This window comes from Phascolarctos cinereus, unplaced genomic scaffold (genome assembly GCF_003287225.1).
Source record: "Phascolarctos cinereus isolate Bilbo 61053 unplaced genomic scaffold, phaCin_HiC Scaffold_4;HRSCAF=312, whole genome shotgun sequence".
Taxonomy (NCBI): Eukaryota; Metazoa; Chordata; class Mammalia; order Diprotodontia; family Phascolarctidae; genus Phascolarctos; species Phascolarctos cinereus.
The window spans coordinates 492,390,544-492,406,302 of NW_027555847.1; the positions used below are offsets into that span (position 1 = coordinate 492,390,544).

Sequence of the window (15,759 nt, forward strand, 5' to 3'; positions counted from 1 at the left end):
TGAAGCAACTCCATGGGATATTGTAACAGATGTTCCCAGCCCCTCACATTCCTGATCCTTTGACTCCTTATCTTTATCATGCTACAACTCCTGTTCCAGGCCGTAGCAGCTACCACCAGTAGTTTGGAGGAAGTCTCACTGTCATTGCTTAGAAAAAGATGATGTTCAGAGGAGGGGAAGTTCTCATTTCTGTTGCCTAGGCTGGTGTTTGAGGATCACCGCCCCCCCCAGTTGAAGCACAGAAGACTGTTTCCCGTGGAAGCACTGCAGTACATGGTGGTTAGACTCTAGAGTGCTATTAGGCCTGTGCTTCTAGAATATACAGGCTTCTATGAGCTAGCCTGGGAGCCTGATTACTAGGAATAATATTTCTATTGGACTAAGCTTTCTAGTCCCAAGAACTCAACAGACCCTGACAATTGAATATGTTCATAAATTAGAGATTGTTTGTTCTTCATTGTATTATTTAACTTTCCTATGTATATCTCATGTTACCCTAATTAGATTTTAAAGTATTTATAAGTTAGGGTAGTGGCATATGTGCTCTACACTTTGAGATGGAAAAAAGTGAAGGATACATGGAGGAGGTAGAACTTAAGCTGAGCGTTGAAGGATGGCAAGAATTTTTAGAGACAAAAATGAGGAAGGAGTACACTGCAGTCTGGAGGGGGGAAGGAGAAGTGGGGTCTGTGTGAATGTGTAGAAATAAGAAAGAATAAATAGCTAATAGTTCACTTTGGCTGGAATGTGTGAGGTGGAAATTAAATGAGAAAGATAGATTGGGAGCAGATTGTTTTGGTTTTTTCCCCCAATTAAGAAGCATCATTTTCTCTCCCCCCAACTCCCTCTGAAGAAAAGTAAAAAAAACTAAAACTTTTGTAAAAATATGGATAATCAAGCAAAATGAATTTCTACATTGGCCATAGGTTGGTAGCAGATTATGGAGGACCTTAAACTGCATCCTGAAGAGTTTGCATTTTTCCTAGATGCAATAGGGTCCAGTGAAATATTTGAAGAAGGTTAGGGTTGCGCTGGTATTCTTATGATAGGAAGATTATTTTGGCATCATTTTGGACAGAGTATGGAGAAACTTGATCCAAGGAGACCAATTAGGAGAGTATTAGAATAGTCCAGATGAGATGTAATAGTGACCTGACTTGAGTGATGACTGATTAGAAAGGAGATGAATGTTAGAGGGATTACAGAAGTAAAATTAACAGAACTCATAACCTACATGGATATTGGGGATGAGGGAGAGAGAAAAGTAAAAGATATTTCCAAGCTTGTGGAAACTGACAGGATGGTAGTGATTTCTATAGAAATAAGGAAGTCTGATTGCAGGGTTTATTTACTGGGGAAGATGAATTCAATTTTTTGCATATTGAGTTTTAAGTCCTGGTAGAACATCTAGGTAGATATGTCCATTGGACAACAGGTACTGAAATTCAAGGAAGTGATTAGGACTGGGTATATAGATTTTGGAATCAATTGAGTGAAAGTGGTACTTGCATCCAAGGGAATGAGTGAGATCACCCTAGAAGAGATGGTAAATAGAAGAGCCCCAGATTAAACCATGGGAGAAATCCATACAGAATGATTGTGAGATAAATGATGAATCAGCAAAAGAGCTCGAGAAATGATCAGACTGGTAAAAAAATCCTGGAGAGACCACTGTTACTTCAGTCAAGAGAGATCATATTTGAAGAGGAAATGGTCAACAGAATCATGAACTCCCAAATCACAGAAAACTTTGCCTATTTATAAAGGCAGAGGGTGAAGACCTAGAAAACCCCCCACAAAACTATAGGATATAGCACTTGAGAGATTTATGACAACTGTATCGAAATCTAGTTTATAGCTATCAGAAGACATAAAGTGTTGAGGAGTGGGTAGGGGATGGGAAATGGGATCAATAAGAGTAAACTACTCTTGCAGGAATTTAGCAGTGAAAGGGAAGAGAAATATGGGATAAAACCTTGAGGAACCAGTAGGATCAAGGAAAGTTTTAGTATTTTTTTAAAGGCTGGAGAGACCTGAGAATATTTGTAAGCAGTGAAGAAGGAGCTAATGGATAGTGAGAAACTGAATATAAGGGAGAGAAAGAATAGTCAATGGGATTAACCTCTGAAGGAGATTCAAGGGAATAACATCCAGACATATATGGAAGAGTTAACCTTTGAGAGGAGAAGGGTTACTTAAAGAAAGACAGGATGGATGAAGATGGATGAAGACAGGAGTTCTTAAATTTTTTTTTTGCATCATTTCTTATAGGTGGATCATAATTAGAAAAATGCTACAACCCACCTATGGCATCTTTGCCAGTCCAGTGAAGTCTATGGACTCCTTCTTAGAATAATATGTTTAATGCATAAAATTTTAAAAAAATTACAAAGGAAATCAATTATATTGAAACAGTTATCAATTTTTTTTTTTAAAAGTTAATGGCCCTGAGTTTTAGAACTCCTGATATAGAGGGAATTTGAGGTGTTAAGAAAGGGAGATGAGGGAGATCACAGAGAGATGGTCTTGATTTTCTCTGGAGATAGTAAAAAACAAAACAAAACAAAACACCTAGTTGTTCTTGATGAGTTTAAGCCATTAGGTCCAGATGAACTCTATTTCAGGGTACTGAAAGAACTGGTTGCTATGGCTGCTGAGCCTGTCAAGTAGCATGTCAGGACTGCTAATAGTGTCAAATCTGAAAACAAATGACCAAGAAGTCACAGAGTTTATGTAACCACTGTTAACTCTAAAAATACCAAAGAGCTTGCGTGGGTCGTGACAACCCCAGTTAACTCTAAGAAGCAAAATAAAATAAAATAAAACCAAAGAGCTAACAGTGTTCAAAAGCAAAGAGCTTTCTCTATTCCATTGGAGGAGGGAAGCTAGAGACATATGCTGGAGCCTCCCCTGGAAGGAGATCTCATTTAGTACGGCCAACTCTTAATATTGTATTGCAATGGTTACATGGTGAACTGTAGCCCTGACAATGAGGGGTAACGGCAACAATGGACAAGTTTGATTCATAATAGGACTTCATGACCAGAACATGGTTTTTGCAGTACTTGTCTGCGTTCAGATACTGCCGCAAGTGCCTGCGCACGCGGCTGTGTTTATATTCTGGTTAAGTATGACACAGAGAAAGAAACATGTGGGCCAGGTGGGTAGCAAGTAGAGAACAAGCTCTGTTTATTAATCTGAGGGCTAGGGTTTTTATACCTCACTCATGGGAACAGCACCCAGAGTAGCAAAGGCAAAGGATCAACAATTATTTTTCTCATGGGAATAGTAACCAGGGGGAGTCCCCCACTGAACCATCTCCTCGTCTCCCTGTTATCTCCAAGGTCCTTCTGTTCTCAAGAGAGGCAGAGCAAGGGTGGTTGGATAGCCCACATTTCTGACTTAGGCAGCCATCGGACACAGGAAAACAACAGGTAAAACCTGGACTGGTCTAAATCCTCTCACTTGTCAGTGCTGGCCCTCAATAAGGTACCGCCTTATACTCATGTGAAACAATTCTGGGATTTTGCTATGGCATAGTTAATCCAGAGAGTGAGCACAAAGGACTGTTGTTATGCCAAGCACAGTTTGCTTGCTGGGCCTTAGCTCTGGAAAACAGGATGTCTTCTAATAATGAAAAGGGAAGAGTAAAAAGAGAAGGGTGGTCTTGGCATAGGAATCCTGACAGTAGCGATCTTTGAAAGATCCTGGGGGAAGAAAGAGGTGCTTCAGGTCTGGAGAAGAACAGATGCTTTTCAAATTTTCTAAAACCTGGAAACAAATGGCATCTTATATATACGATGCTACAGAGACTTTGACGTTCTTGGATGATGTCATTATGTGGTTTTATGCTTCTCTCTGCTAGACTGTGTATCTAAACTCTCCATTAAACACACGTCATCTTTCCTGGGTGGAGATCTTCTCTATAGGGTGTCAGATGCACTCCAGTTAACACTGCATCATTGCATTTCTGCTCATGTTAGCTACTCTCTGCTACCACCTGCTGGTCTTTGGTTGTGCCATCCCTCCAGGCTGTCTGTTGTTTTCTAACTCTATCTGCTAGAAGTGTATTTTGCAAGGAAATGTCTTTCCTTGCAAAGACAGGCTAAAGCTGTTTTAGTCCTGGGCATTCCCTTAGGTCATGTAGCCTGAGGCTATGACAACCGCACTTAATAAAGGTTAGAATTAACTCTCTCATTTGAGATCCCTGGCCCCAGCCAATTATCTGATTTGAGGTTAGGAAATTCCTTTCAAACACTTGACAAATCCCTTATTGTTAGTCTGCATCCTCAACAATTTTAGATACCCCACCTCCAAAAGAGATGTGTTGATAATATTGGGTTGATAACACTCCTGTCATATAAATATTATGTCAAGTGATCCTCACAAGGACCCTGTGAGGTAGGTGTTATTATTATCCTTATATTACAGATGATGAAACAGAGGCAAAAAGAGGTTAAGTGATTTACTTGGGGTCACATAGTTGGTAAGTGTCTGAGGCTGGATTTAAAATCAGATCTACTGCACACTAGGGCTAGGATTCTAATTGCTAAGCTACCAGCTGCCTAAAAGGCACAGATGGCATACTTATCAAATTGAAAAATAACATAAAACTGTGAGAGATAATTACCAAGACATTGGATAATAGTCAGGATAAAAACAAAAGACCTGAATAGGCTAGAACACTAGGTACAATGTAGTAAGATAAATGTAAGCATAATTTCCTATAGAGCCTTTGTAAAGATCTATGTAGAAGGTCTGAGAGTTCTCCTTGAGATTTCCATTTTATGGCTAGCAGTACAACACTTGATTGGTGCCTCCATTATCCCTCGTTTTTATCCATGACTACCCTCATGCTTTTTTTTTTATTCACACATTTCCCAGATGATCTCTTTTATTTCTTTGTGAATACTGTTTTACTTCTTGTAGGTGGGTCATAATTGGAAAATACTACAACCCACCTGTTGCTGTTACATGATTCTCCATTACCCTGTGGGTCAGAAGGGGATAGCATCCACATCCAGAGACATGATAATGCCACTGTACTCTGACCTGGTCAGATCACATCTGGAGTATTTTGTTCAGTTTTAGGTATAACATTTCAGGAAGAACATTGATAAAATGGAGAATATCAAAAAGAGAGAAGAATCTAAGTTGGTGAGGGGATTTGAAATTATGCCATATGAGAGTTGGTTGATGGAAGTGGGGCTGTTTTTCCTGGATGAGAGATTTAGGAGGGATAAGAGTATTTGACAGATGGTCTTGAGAAAAAAGAGACTCTACTTGACTCCCAAGGGCAGAGCTAGGAACGATGAGTGGAAGTTTCTCTGAGACTAGAGAACACTGAGGCATTGATGATGAAGATAAACAACAGATTAAGGAGTGAGGATAGAGCTTACTCCATAGGAGGCTGAGGTAGAGTGGAGATAGGTCATGGGAAATTAGGTTAATGATCAATAAGGGTTCTTTCCATCCCTGATAGCCTATGAATCTATAAATCATAAGAAAAACCAAGAGATCGATACTGATAATTTATTTTTATTGCTGTAAATATAAACTCTTTGGAAATTACAAACCAACTTTTAATATTACAATCAAATTAAAATCAGGAGTAAACACCCAGATGTACTAAGTTGAACTTTGTGTTGAAACTTGAAAAATGTTATAGACTTTTAAAAATACCTTAATCAATTAAAGAAGAGTGAAACAATGAACAATCAGCAAAAGAAAATAAGTTAAAATAAATAGATGATTGAAATTGGTGAATAATCATTTAGTGGAAAGGAAAGAGTAAACAGTTAACAACCTGGTCATTTATTGTCTCAAACTCATTTGAGAAATACCTAAAAGCAAACTGTAATGTTCAAACAGTCTGAAGCTTAGTTCATATATAAATTAAACAATCTGAGACATGGAGTCAGATTGGGATATACCTCACTAGATGTACTGATATGTTCTAGTGCAATGACACTAGCTAGGAAAAGTAATTAAATTGGTATCAAATCCATTAAACTCAACAAATGCTGAGCATCTCCCATGTGCAAAGGCACTGGTAGAGAATATTAGGCCAAAAGAAAAAAAAAGTTAATACTTAGCTTAATATGACTGGAAAAGAAGATAGGCTGCAGACAAGAGTCACAATTATAAGCTGGGCACGCATGGATGAATTTTACTCTGCATCACTGGAGGGAATGTAGGAGCTAATGACAGATCCTGCCAAGTATCTAAGTGCTTCCTTTCTTAGCTTATTTTGGATAGGACATATGAGATTTTATTGTTCGGGAAATTCCCTAGGGAGAAAACTATCAAGCCAGATTGGTACTTTCTCTGCAACTTAAAAGCCTTAGAGAGTTGCTAGGGGAGAAAGAGGACTTGTCCAGGGTCATAGAGCCAGGACTAGAACTGTTCTTCCAGTCTCTAAGAGGGGCTCTCTGTCAAACATACCACATTGCCTCTCACAAGTACTTAGCCAAATATTTTGCTTTTTTTGGTAAAGTTTTAAAATTTAAACAAATATGAAATAGGAAAAGAAAAAAGAAACAAGCTTAAATACAAAATAAGAAAAGAAAAAAAACCATTGCCATGTGCACAGCAGAACATAAGAGAGGATTCAAAATATAAAGCAATATATTTCCATTTCAAGAAAGCCCGTATGATAAATACTACACATTGTGTTCAGAGCTGTCCATCTTTTCTTTGCTTCCTTGTAGGTTTTATTCTGTTTTCTGCTGTGCATTTTTACTTTGTTCTTTTCCCTCCCCTTCTTCCCCCACCCGCAGAAGGCTACAATTAAGTATGGATATATATGTAAATACATACATATGCAAACATATATACACATACACACATATACAAATGTATACAATTATTCATATATACACAAACATATATGTATACATACATATATACATATATTTACATATACAGACATATATACTAGATATCTATAATCATACACAAACATACACATATACATGCTTATGCATTTATATAAGACTGCACTATACTTTGTGCTGTTTCTCTGAAGGTGGATAACATCTTCCTTCATACATCCAAGCCCTCCCATATTTAAAAAATTTTTCTTAATCTATCAACTAAATCTATTTTTCTAAATCTACCAACTCATCATTTCCTACACCACAGCAATATTCCAACCTTATACCATCTAGTTATTTTAAAGAGTTTAAAACAATATTGATTAATATGACTGACAGAGTGCAGTTTCCCTGTTTTTCTCTTTTGATTAACTCTATTTTAGCTTTAACTTTGTCTGAGATAATGATTATTACCTCTGTTTTTTCCCTAACAAATTCTACTTCTGATCTTTATTTTATGTTTGCGTGTATCTCTTATTTCCTAACTCTCCTGATTCCTCTACTTTACATTTACCCACTACTTTGCTCTCCTATTACTTAACCTTTCCCCCCCGCCCCGGGGTCCCTCCCTTACCCACTCCTCTCCACCCTTTCCCCTTGCCCTTTTGTTTCTATCTGAATTTAGAAGACTTTTAAAGCCTTCCAGATATAAATGTTCCCTCTTTATCCCATTCCCATTAATCTAGACACCTTTCTATATCCTCCCCCCTTATCCCGTTCCCTCACCCTCTTATTTCTTTATAAATTTAGAAGATTTTTATTCCCTTCTAAATGTATATATTCTTCTCTCTTTGATCTGATGTGAATAGGGTTCCCTCTAAAAATACCTCCCCCCATCCCTATCACCTTGGCCTTTTATTTCTTTCTGAATTTAGAAGCCTTTTATATCCTTCTAGACATATATGTATTGTTCCCTCTTTAACCCATTCCTGATGACAGTAGGTTTCCAGAACTACCAGCCCTCCTCCCCCATCTAATTCCTCTGTGTCAGTTCTTCTCACACCTCATTTGTCTAAGATAATTATTCTTTCTACCTTTTCCTAGACAGTATTACTTTTTAGAATAACATCATACTCAGCTCCTTTCCCGATATTTCTTTAGAACTACCCAATTACTAATTCAATCTTAGACATACAGTTCACATTTCTTCATATAAAAAGTAAGCAGTCTGTCCTTATTGAGTATCTTAAATAAATATATGTATAAATATATATAAATAAAATAAAAAAGAATAAACATGTGTAGGCCAGAAAAGAGAATCTTGTTTGGGAGCCTATTTAGCTGACTTTGGGGACTATATTTCTAACAGGATGAAAGACAGGCAATGTTGTTTTCTGCTACTTACTTTGTCACCTTAGACAAGTCACCTAACCCGAGTCTCACTTTCTTTATCTGTCAAACTAAGGGGTTATATTACATGATCTCTAAGACCTTTTCAGCTCTAAATCTGAGGAAAGGGTCCCTGTGGTCATAACACCTTTTATTATGGAAGGGAAAACACCCCCTAGTGTAGATGATCTGTGTAGATATATTTGCTTCCTCTTACCCCCAAAATAAATTCATCAAAGATCAACCCCACTCTGTATTCATAAGAAAGCTCTATGGAGATGACTTGTGCTAAATCACCCGGATCTAGCCATGATGTCTTCAGGTTGATTTCTATTTCCTCATCTCCTAAAGGAGGCTCTTCTCACGCAGTGGGCTCTAAATCAGTGATTGATACCTGACTGACTAAACAGTCTACACAACAGCTATTGCTGAATCAAATCTGAGGGAAAGAATAGAAAGGAAGTGAAAAAAAAATTCTTTGGGATGATTTTTATTGCATTTGGTGCCTTTGGCTCGTATGCCTGCCAGAAATTTCTCTCTACTCCAATCTGTCCTCCACTAAGCTGTCAGTGTGATCTTGCTTAAGTGCGGGTGACATTCACGTCTCTCTCTCTCCTCTCTCTTCACTGCCCCACTCAGTAAATTCTGGTATCTCTCTATTTATGTCAAAAATAAAATACTCTGGCTTTTAGCACCCTTCATAACCTGGCCCCTTGCACCACCTTTCTGGTCCACTTGCACATTACACCCCTCCAGGTACTCTGTTATCCAGTGACATTAGCCTCCTTGCTGCTCTTCAAACAAGACTCTACTCCATACTTTAGACATTTTCACTTGTTCCCCATTCCTGGAATCCCTCTTCTTCCTCATTTCCATCCTCTGGCTTCCTTCAAGTCCCAGATAAAATCTCACCTTTGACAGGAAGCCTTTTCTGATGGTCCTTAACTCTACATGCCTTCCTTCTGTTGATTATCTTTAGTTTATTACAGAGTTTGTATGTTCTGTCTCTCGTTAGGCTATGAGAGCCTTGAGAGATTTTTAACTTTTCTATCCATAGCATTTAGCACAGTGTCTCTTTCTCTGGAGGTAGGTGCTTAATAAAATTTATTGATTTGCGGATTGTACTCCTTGAATTACTGTGATGTACTTTACTTAGTGAATAGAGTTCAAACAAAATAATTTCAGTTGGTTTATTTTAATTCAAAATGTTCTTATAGGTGAGATGTCCATGGTAGGAAAAAATAGCAAATAAAAAATAATTGTCATTAAAATTTTAAGGATCATTTCTGGCCAGTATTGGAAACTGGATCTCCATTCTTGGTATTTTATTTTTACAGTTTTTTTTTATTTATTAGTATTTTATTTTTTCCCAATTACATTAAAAAACACATTTTTTAGCATTCATTTTTACAAGATTTTGATTTCCAAATTTTTCTCCCTCCCTCTTTCCCCTCCCCTCTTCCAAAAATGGTAGGCAATTTGATACAGGTTATACATGTGCTATCAGTTTAAACATATTTCCATAATAGTCACAGTTCTGAAAGAAGAAACAGATCAAAAGGAAAAAAAAATCATGAAAAAGAATAAAATAAGTGAAAAAAATATGCTCCAATCTGCATTCAGAGTCCATCAGTTCTTCATCTGGATGTGGATAACATTTTCTTTCTTGAATCGTTTGTCTTGTCTTGGATCATTGTGTTGCTGAGAAGAGCTAAGTCATTTACAGTTAATCATCACATAATGTTGCTGATGCTGTGTACAATGTTTTCCTGGTTCTACTCATTTCACTTTGTTCAGTTTGTATGTCTTTCTAGGTTGTTCTTTAATCTGCCTGTTTATCATTTCTCATTGCACAATAGTATTCCGTCATATTCATATATCATGGCTTGTTCAGCTATTCCTCAATTGATAGGCGTCCCCTCAGTTTCCAATATTTTGCCACCACAAAAAGGGCTGCTATAAATATTTTTGTACATGTAGGTCATTTGCCCTTTTTTAATTATGTCTTTAGGTTACAGACCTAATAGTTGTATTGCTGGATCAAAGGATATGTATGCTCAGTATTATAGGTCTTTGGACATAGTTCCACATTTTTCTACAGTTCACAACTCCACCAACAGTGCATCAGTGTCCCACTTTTCCCATATCCTCTCTAACATTTATTGTTTTCCTTTTTTGTCATATTAGCAAATTTGATAGATGCGAGGTGGTACTCAGAATTGTTTTAATTTGCATTTCTCTAATCAAAAGTGATTTAGAGCACTTCTTCTTATGCCTATAGATAGCTTTGATTTCTTTATCTTCATTTCATCATTGCATGTTCATATCCTCTGACTATCAATTGGGAAATGGCTTATATTCTTGTAAATTTGACTCAGTTCTCTATATATTTGAGAAATGAGGCCTTTATCAGAGACATTTGCTGTAAACATTGTTTACCATCTTTCTGTTTTCCTTCTAATCTTGGTTGCACTGGTTTTGTATGTACAGAAGCTTTTTATTTTAATATAATTACAATGATCTATTTTGTATTTTGTAATGCTCTCTATCTCTTGTTTGTTCATGAATTCTTCCATTTCCCATAGATCTGACAGGTAGACTATTCCTTGCTTTTCTAGTTTGCTTATTGTATCATCCTTTATGTCTAAATCATGCACCCATTTTGACCTTATCTTGGTATACAGTGTGAGATGTTCTTCTACACTGAGTTTGTGTCCTATTGTTTTCCAGTTTTCCCAGCAGTTTTTGTCAAATAGTTAGTTCTTATTTAAAAGGCTGGGATCTTTGTGTTTATCAAACACTAGATTACTATGGTCATTGACCATATTATAATAATCTATTTGACTGTTCCACCACTCTGTTTCTTAACCAGTACCAGATAGTTTTGATGATTACTGCTTTATAAGATAGCTTGAGATCTGGTATTGCTAGGCCACTTTCCTTTGTATTTTTTGTCATTAATTCCCTTGACCTTTTGTTCTTTCAGATGAATTTTGTTATTATTTTTTTCTAACTCTATCATATATTTTTTCGGTAGTTTGATTGGTATGGAAGCAAATTAGTTTAGGCAGAATTGTCATTTTTATTATATTGGCTCGACCTACCCATGAGCAATTGACAATTTTCTAATTGTTTACATCTAACTTTTATTGTGTGAAAAGTGTTTTGTAATTGTGTGCATATAGTTCCTGGGTTTGTCTTGGCAGGTAGACTCCCAAATATTTTATATTGTTTACAGTTATTTTAAATGGAATTTCTCTTTCTATTTCTTGCTGCTGGGCTTTGATGGTCATATAAAGAAATGCTAATGATTTATGTGGGTTTATCTTATAACCTGCAACTTTGCTTAAGTTGTTAATTATTTCAAGTATTTTTAGTTGATTCTTTATGGTTCTCTAAATATACCATCATATAATCTGCAAAGAGTGATAATTTTGTTTTTTCTTTGCCTATTCTAATTCTTTCATTTCTTTTTCTTCTTTTATTGCTGTAGCTAACATTTCTAATACCATATTGAATAATAGTGATGATAATGGGCTTCACCCTTGATCTTAATGGGGAGCCTTCTAGCTTATCCCCATTACAGATAATGCTTGCTGATGGTTTTAGATAGATACTGCTTATCATTTTAAGGAATGCTCCCTTTATTCCTTATGCTCTCTGTTGTTTTTAATAGAAATGGGTGCAGCATTTTGTCAAAAGTTTTTTCAGTATCTTTTGAGATAATTCTATAATTTCTGTTGAGTTTATTTTTGATATGGTCAATTATATTCATGGTTTTCTTCTTACTGTTGAACCAACCGTGCATTCCTGGTAAAAATCCCACCTGGTCATAGTGTATAATCCTTGTGATATATTGCTGTAATTGTCTTGCAAGTTTTGCATTGATATTCATTAGGAAAATTGGTATATAATTTTCTTTCTGTTTTAGCTCTTCCTGGTTTAGGTATCAGCACCATATTTGTATCATAAAAGGAGTTTAGTAGGACTCCTTTGCCTATTTTCCCAAATAGTTTATGTTGTATTGGAATTAATTGTTCTTTAATGTTTGGTAGAATTCACTTGTGAACCCATATGGCCCTGGGGAATTTTTCTTATGAAGTTCATTAATGGCTTGCTCAATTTCTTTTTCTATGATGGAGTTATTTAGGCACTCTAGTTCCTGATCTCGGTAATTTATGTGTTTGTAATATTCATCAATTTCACTCAGATTGTCAGAATTATTGACATACAATTGGGCAAAATATTTCCTAATGATTGCTTAATTTCTTCTTTATTGGTGGTGATTTCACCCTTTTTATTTTTATGCCATTCTTAGTATTTTTAAGGAAGGAATAAGCATGACATCTTGTTTATTCTGTGTGTTAGGAAAAAAAGCTAAGTGAAGAATTTTATTTACAAGTCTAGTGCAAATAACTTTTAAAAAATTTAGCACACTCAGTTTTATTTTACTGGGAACAATACCAAGACATATGAACATTTTAAGAAAAACATCTTTTTTTTCTGTCATTCAGGAGTATGATGCATTTCTCAAAATTATATTTCTCAATGCACAGAATATTATTTTGATTTTTTTATTAGACTTCAGAAATTTAGACTATATAACAAAGTATGTAGCAACCATACATAAACAATCCAACAAAAACAAGACATTGCTGACCTTTGCTTTGTATCTGGATAAAACTAGCATATGTCAACATTTGGAAAATAACTAAAAAAATGGAGTGTGTAAGATATGCCAGGAGGTGACTGAAAGTCAAACCAGCAATATCTGAATAATGAGATTGCGAATAAAATATTCCACATTGGGGATTAGGGAAATGGATCTGGATTTGTTCAGTGCTATTATGTTTTTGCTAACACAAAAAGGACAACAGTTTAAGTTCCTAGTCAAACCCTTCAAAAAGGCATAGAGCAGAAGGCAGAGAGAGACCTGAAGCTCAGTTAAAGCCACCAACATTATAAGCAAATGCTGTACAGAAAAGTTCTTTTCTAATTGTTCCCCATTTAATATTTTCCGTGTATCAAACTAGGTCCCCTTGGGTATTCCCACAGTACTTCCCTACTCCCACCCCCAAATATGTGTTTGTGAGCATTCTGTTTTTCTCAGCCCTGTTAACTATATTGTGGCAATATGTTTATATGAAACATGCATAAATGGCTGGATATGCATTAATAATGCTTGCTGAAAATGATAGTCAAGAGATAATGTCCTGCCAAGTCAATGATTACAGAGGTGATTTAGCTTTGAGTGGCAATAGCAAACACGACTTCTTTCAGTCTGCAAGTGCAGTACTCCTGGCAGATTTGTTTGTTTGTTTATTGTTTCTATCATAATCACAAACAGTGGTGGACAGGAGAAGGAATTAAATAAAGATGTACATGTGGAGTCTTGTGGCTCTGTTACTCTGTAACATGAACAGCCTTCACTACTACTATAGTTAGACCCTACAGAGGAAATTATACTCATTCTCACTGTTCATCACTAGCCAGGAAATGTAAGGCTCTCTTTTTGTTCATAGAACTCTGGTGGCTCTGGGGACCTTGGAGGAAATTATACCAAGTCCCAGTGTCCCTTGTGGACTCCTCTTTGTCCTATATTCCAGCAACATGGGCAGGTTGGCCCTGAAATATCCTCTTCCTATTTTTACTTTCTTAATCAGTTATTCCTTTCCGGGGCCTATTTTCTAATTACAGTTCTTATTACCGTTGAGATGGAGAGATTTAGGGAATCCTTAAAATAAATATCCAATAAAATCCAAAAGAATCTTACAGTGGTTAACTTTTGCTCAAGTATGCGGTATATTTTTCCATATATATATATATATATATATATATATTACCTATGAAAGCAAAATGGTACTTTGTACACAATTCAAATTCTTCCCAAATGCATGAGCATGGTACACATTCCGTTTTACCAGAGCAACATGGCAGGCAATTCAATCCAGAGCAAGCTAACCAGTGAAAACCGCAAGCACAAAGAAGATGATGTCCTATGACTATGGGCCTAGTTTACTCCCAACTTGAAACATCCCCCAAGCCACACATAGATAAATGCAACATCTACCTCATGTCTTTATTCCACTTTCAGCTTTTCATTAGCACTAATAGAAGAAATGACTGAATTGTACCTGAGAGAGGTTTTCCTGATAACGGTGTCACAGAATCTTTCTCTCATATTGGGATACTATAGGGTCACCCCATTATACTTTACTATAATTTTAGAGTCTAGATGTGCATCATAAATAACCCTGATATGCTATTTTGGTGTGGGGTAAAATAGCTAAATTTTGCTCACAACTGCCACTGAAGAAGGTTCAGATACATTCACTGCTTAGAATATTGTATGGTACTGTATTTTGTGATCCGGCTTCGAGTTGTACTAGGGGAGGCTGATCCAATAGTCTGGTTAAAATGATCAGAATTCCTCACATGGCCAAGTGTAGAACTGCCACTCAGGCCACTGCTGTTCAGACCTATGCTACTCAAGCCACCTCCCCCACTTCCCAGGCTGCTCATTTCAATGCCACCCCCACTTATGCCAGACCCACTCAAGCCTATTCCACCTCCACTCATGCTAACACCTCCCCCACTCATGGTAATAGCACCTCTGCTCACATTGCTGCCAACCACACTACTAACACCACCACCACTGATTCCAGTTACCCCAGCACCAGAAACAACTCTCTCTGTAACAACTACATTATGGGCACTGGATAAATCAGGATGAATACTTAGATTGCCCATCAGGCCAGAAGTTGGTCTAATGACTCTTTCAGTTACTACCACATTTGATGTATCTCTGGGGTCAGGGATACTCAATGAGGTAGGTAGTCTTGAATTTGGTGCAATTACCCTCTCTGTCACTACAACATTGGACCCTTCTCTGAAATCAGTTAGATCTAACATGCCCTGGAGATCTGAGCCAGAGATGGGTCCTACCACCCTCTCTGTCACCACAACATTTGAGCCATGCCGAGGATCATGAATATGTACCGGGGGCTGCAGGGACCCAGTGGTGGTATATGACTCAGTCACTGTAACATTTCCATAGCCCAGAGGATCAGGTATAGGCATAGGATGCTGAACGACAGGCCCAGAGGGATAGGTACTCTCAGAAACAACTGTAGTGGTACCAAAATGTGGAGACATTGGTGGGTGTCCAAAAGAAACATCATTTCCTTGGGGAGGACAACTGGGTTCGGTGTTCTCTGGTGGCCAAGTGTGATCAACATCTGGATAGGAATCAATCTCTTTTCCCAGGCTAATATCTGCCAATTTCTTAAACTTTGGCCCCAAAGTGTCTAAAAAGCTGTCATCCTCGTCTTCTCCGATGAAACTACAACAGCCAACAGAGCCAGCAGAAGAGCCGACCCCTTCAATATCATAGATGAGTAAACAATCATTTGATGGTCTATTTTCATCTTCATCAGCATAGGCAAATGCTTTCTAAATTTGTAAAAAAAAATTATAAAGTTATACATACATTTTAACACGTTAAAAATTTCTTTTTTGTCTTTATTAATTGCTTAATGAAAGAAATTATGAATAA

The 15,759-nt window shown here is 36.9% G+C and overlaps 1 protein-coding gene across 1 annotated transcript in view; it reads right to left on the reverse strand.

Annotated features, from left to right (window-relative positions):
* Positions 1 to 12,764: 12,764 nt before the first annotated feature.
* Positions 12,765 to 15,759, reverse strand: part of DSG1 (desmoglein 1) — a 40,955-nt gene continuing 37,960 nt past the window's right edge. The window contains exon 15 of the mRNA XM_020992588.2: positions 12,765 to 15,656. Within this exon, the coding sequence (XP_020848247.1) occupies positions 14,535 to 15,656 (1,122 nt within the window). The 3' untranslated portion in view covers positions 12,765 to 14,534. The remainder of the gene's footprint in view (positions 15,657 to 15,759) is intronic.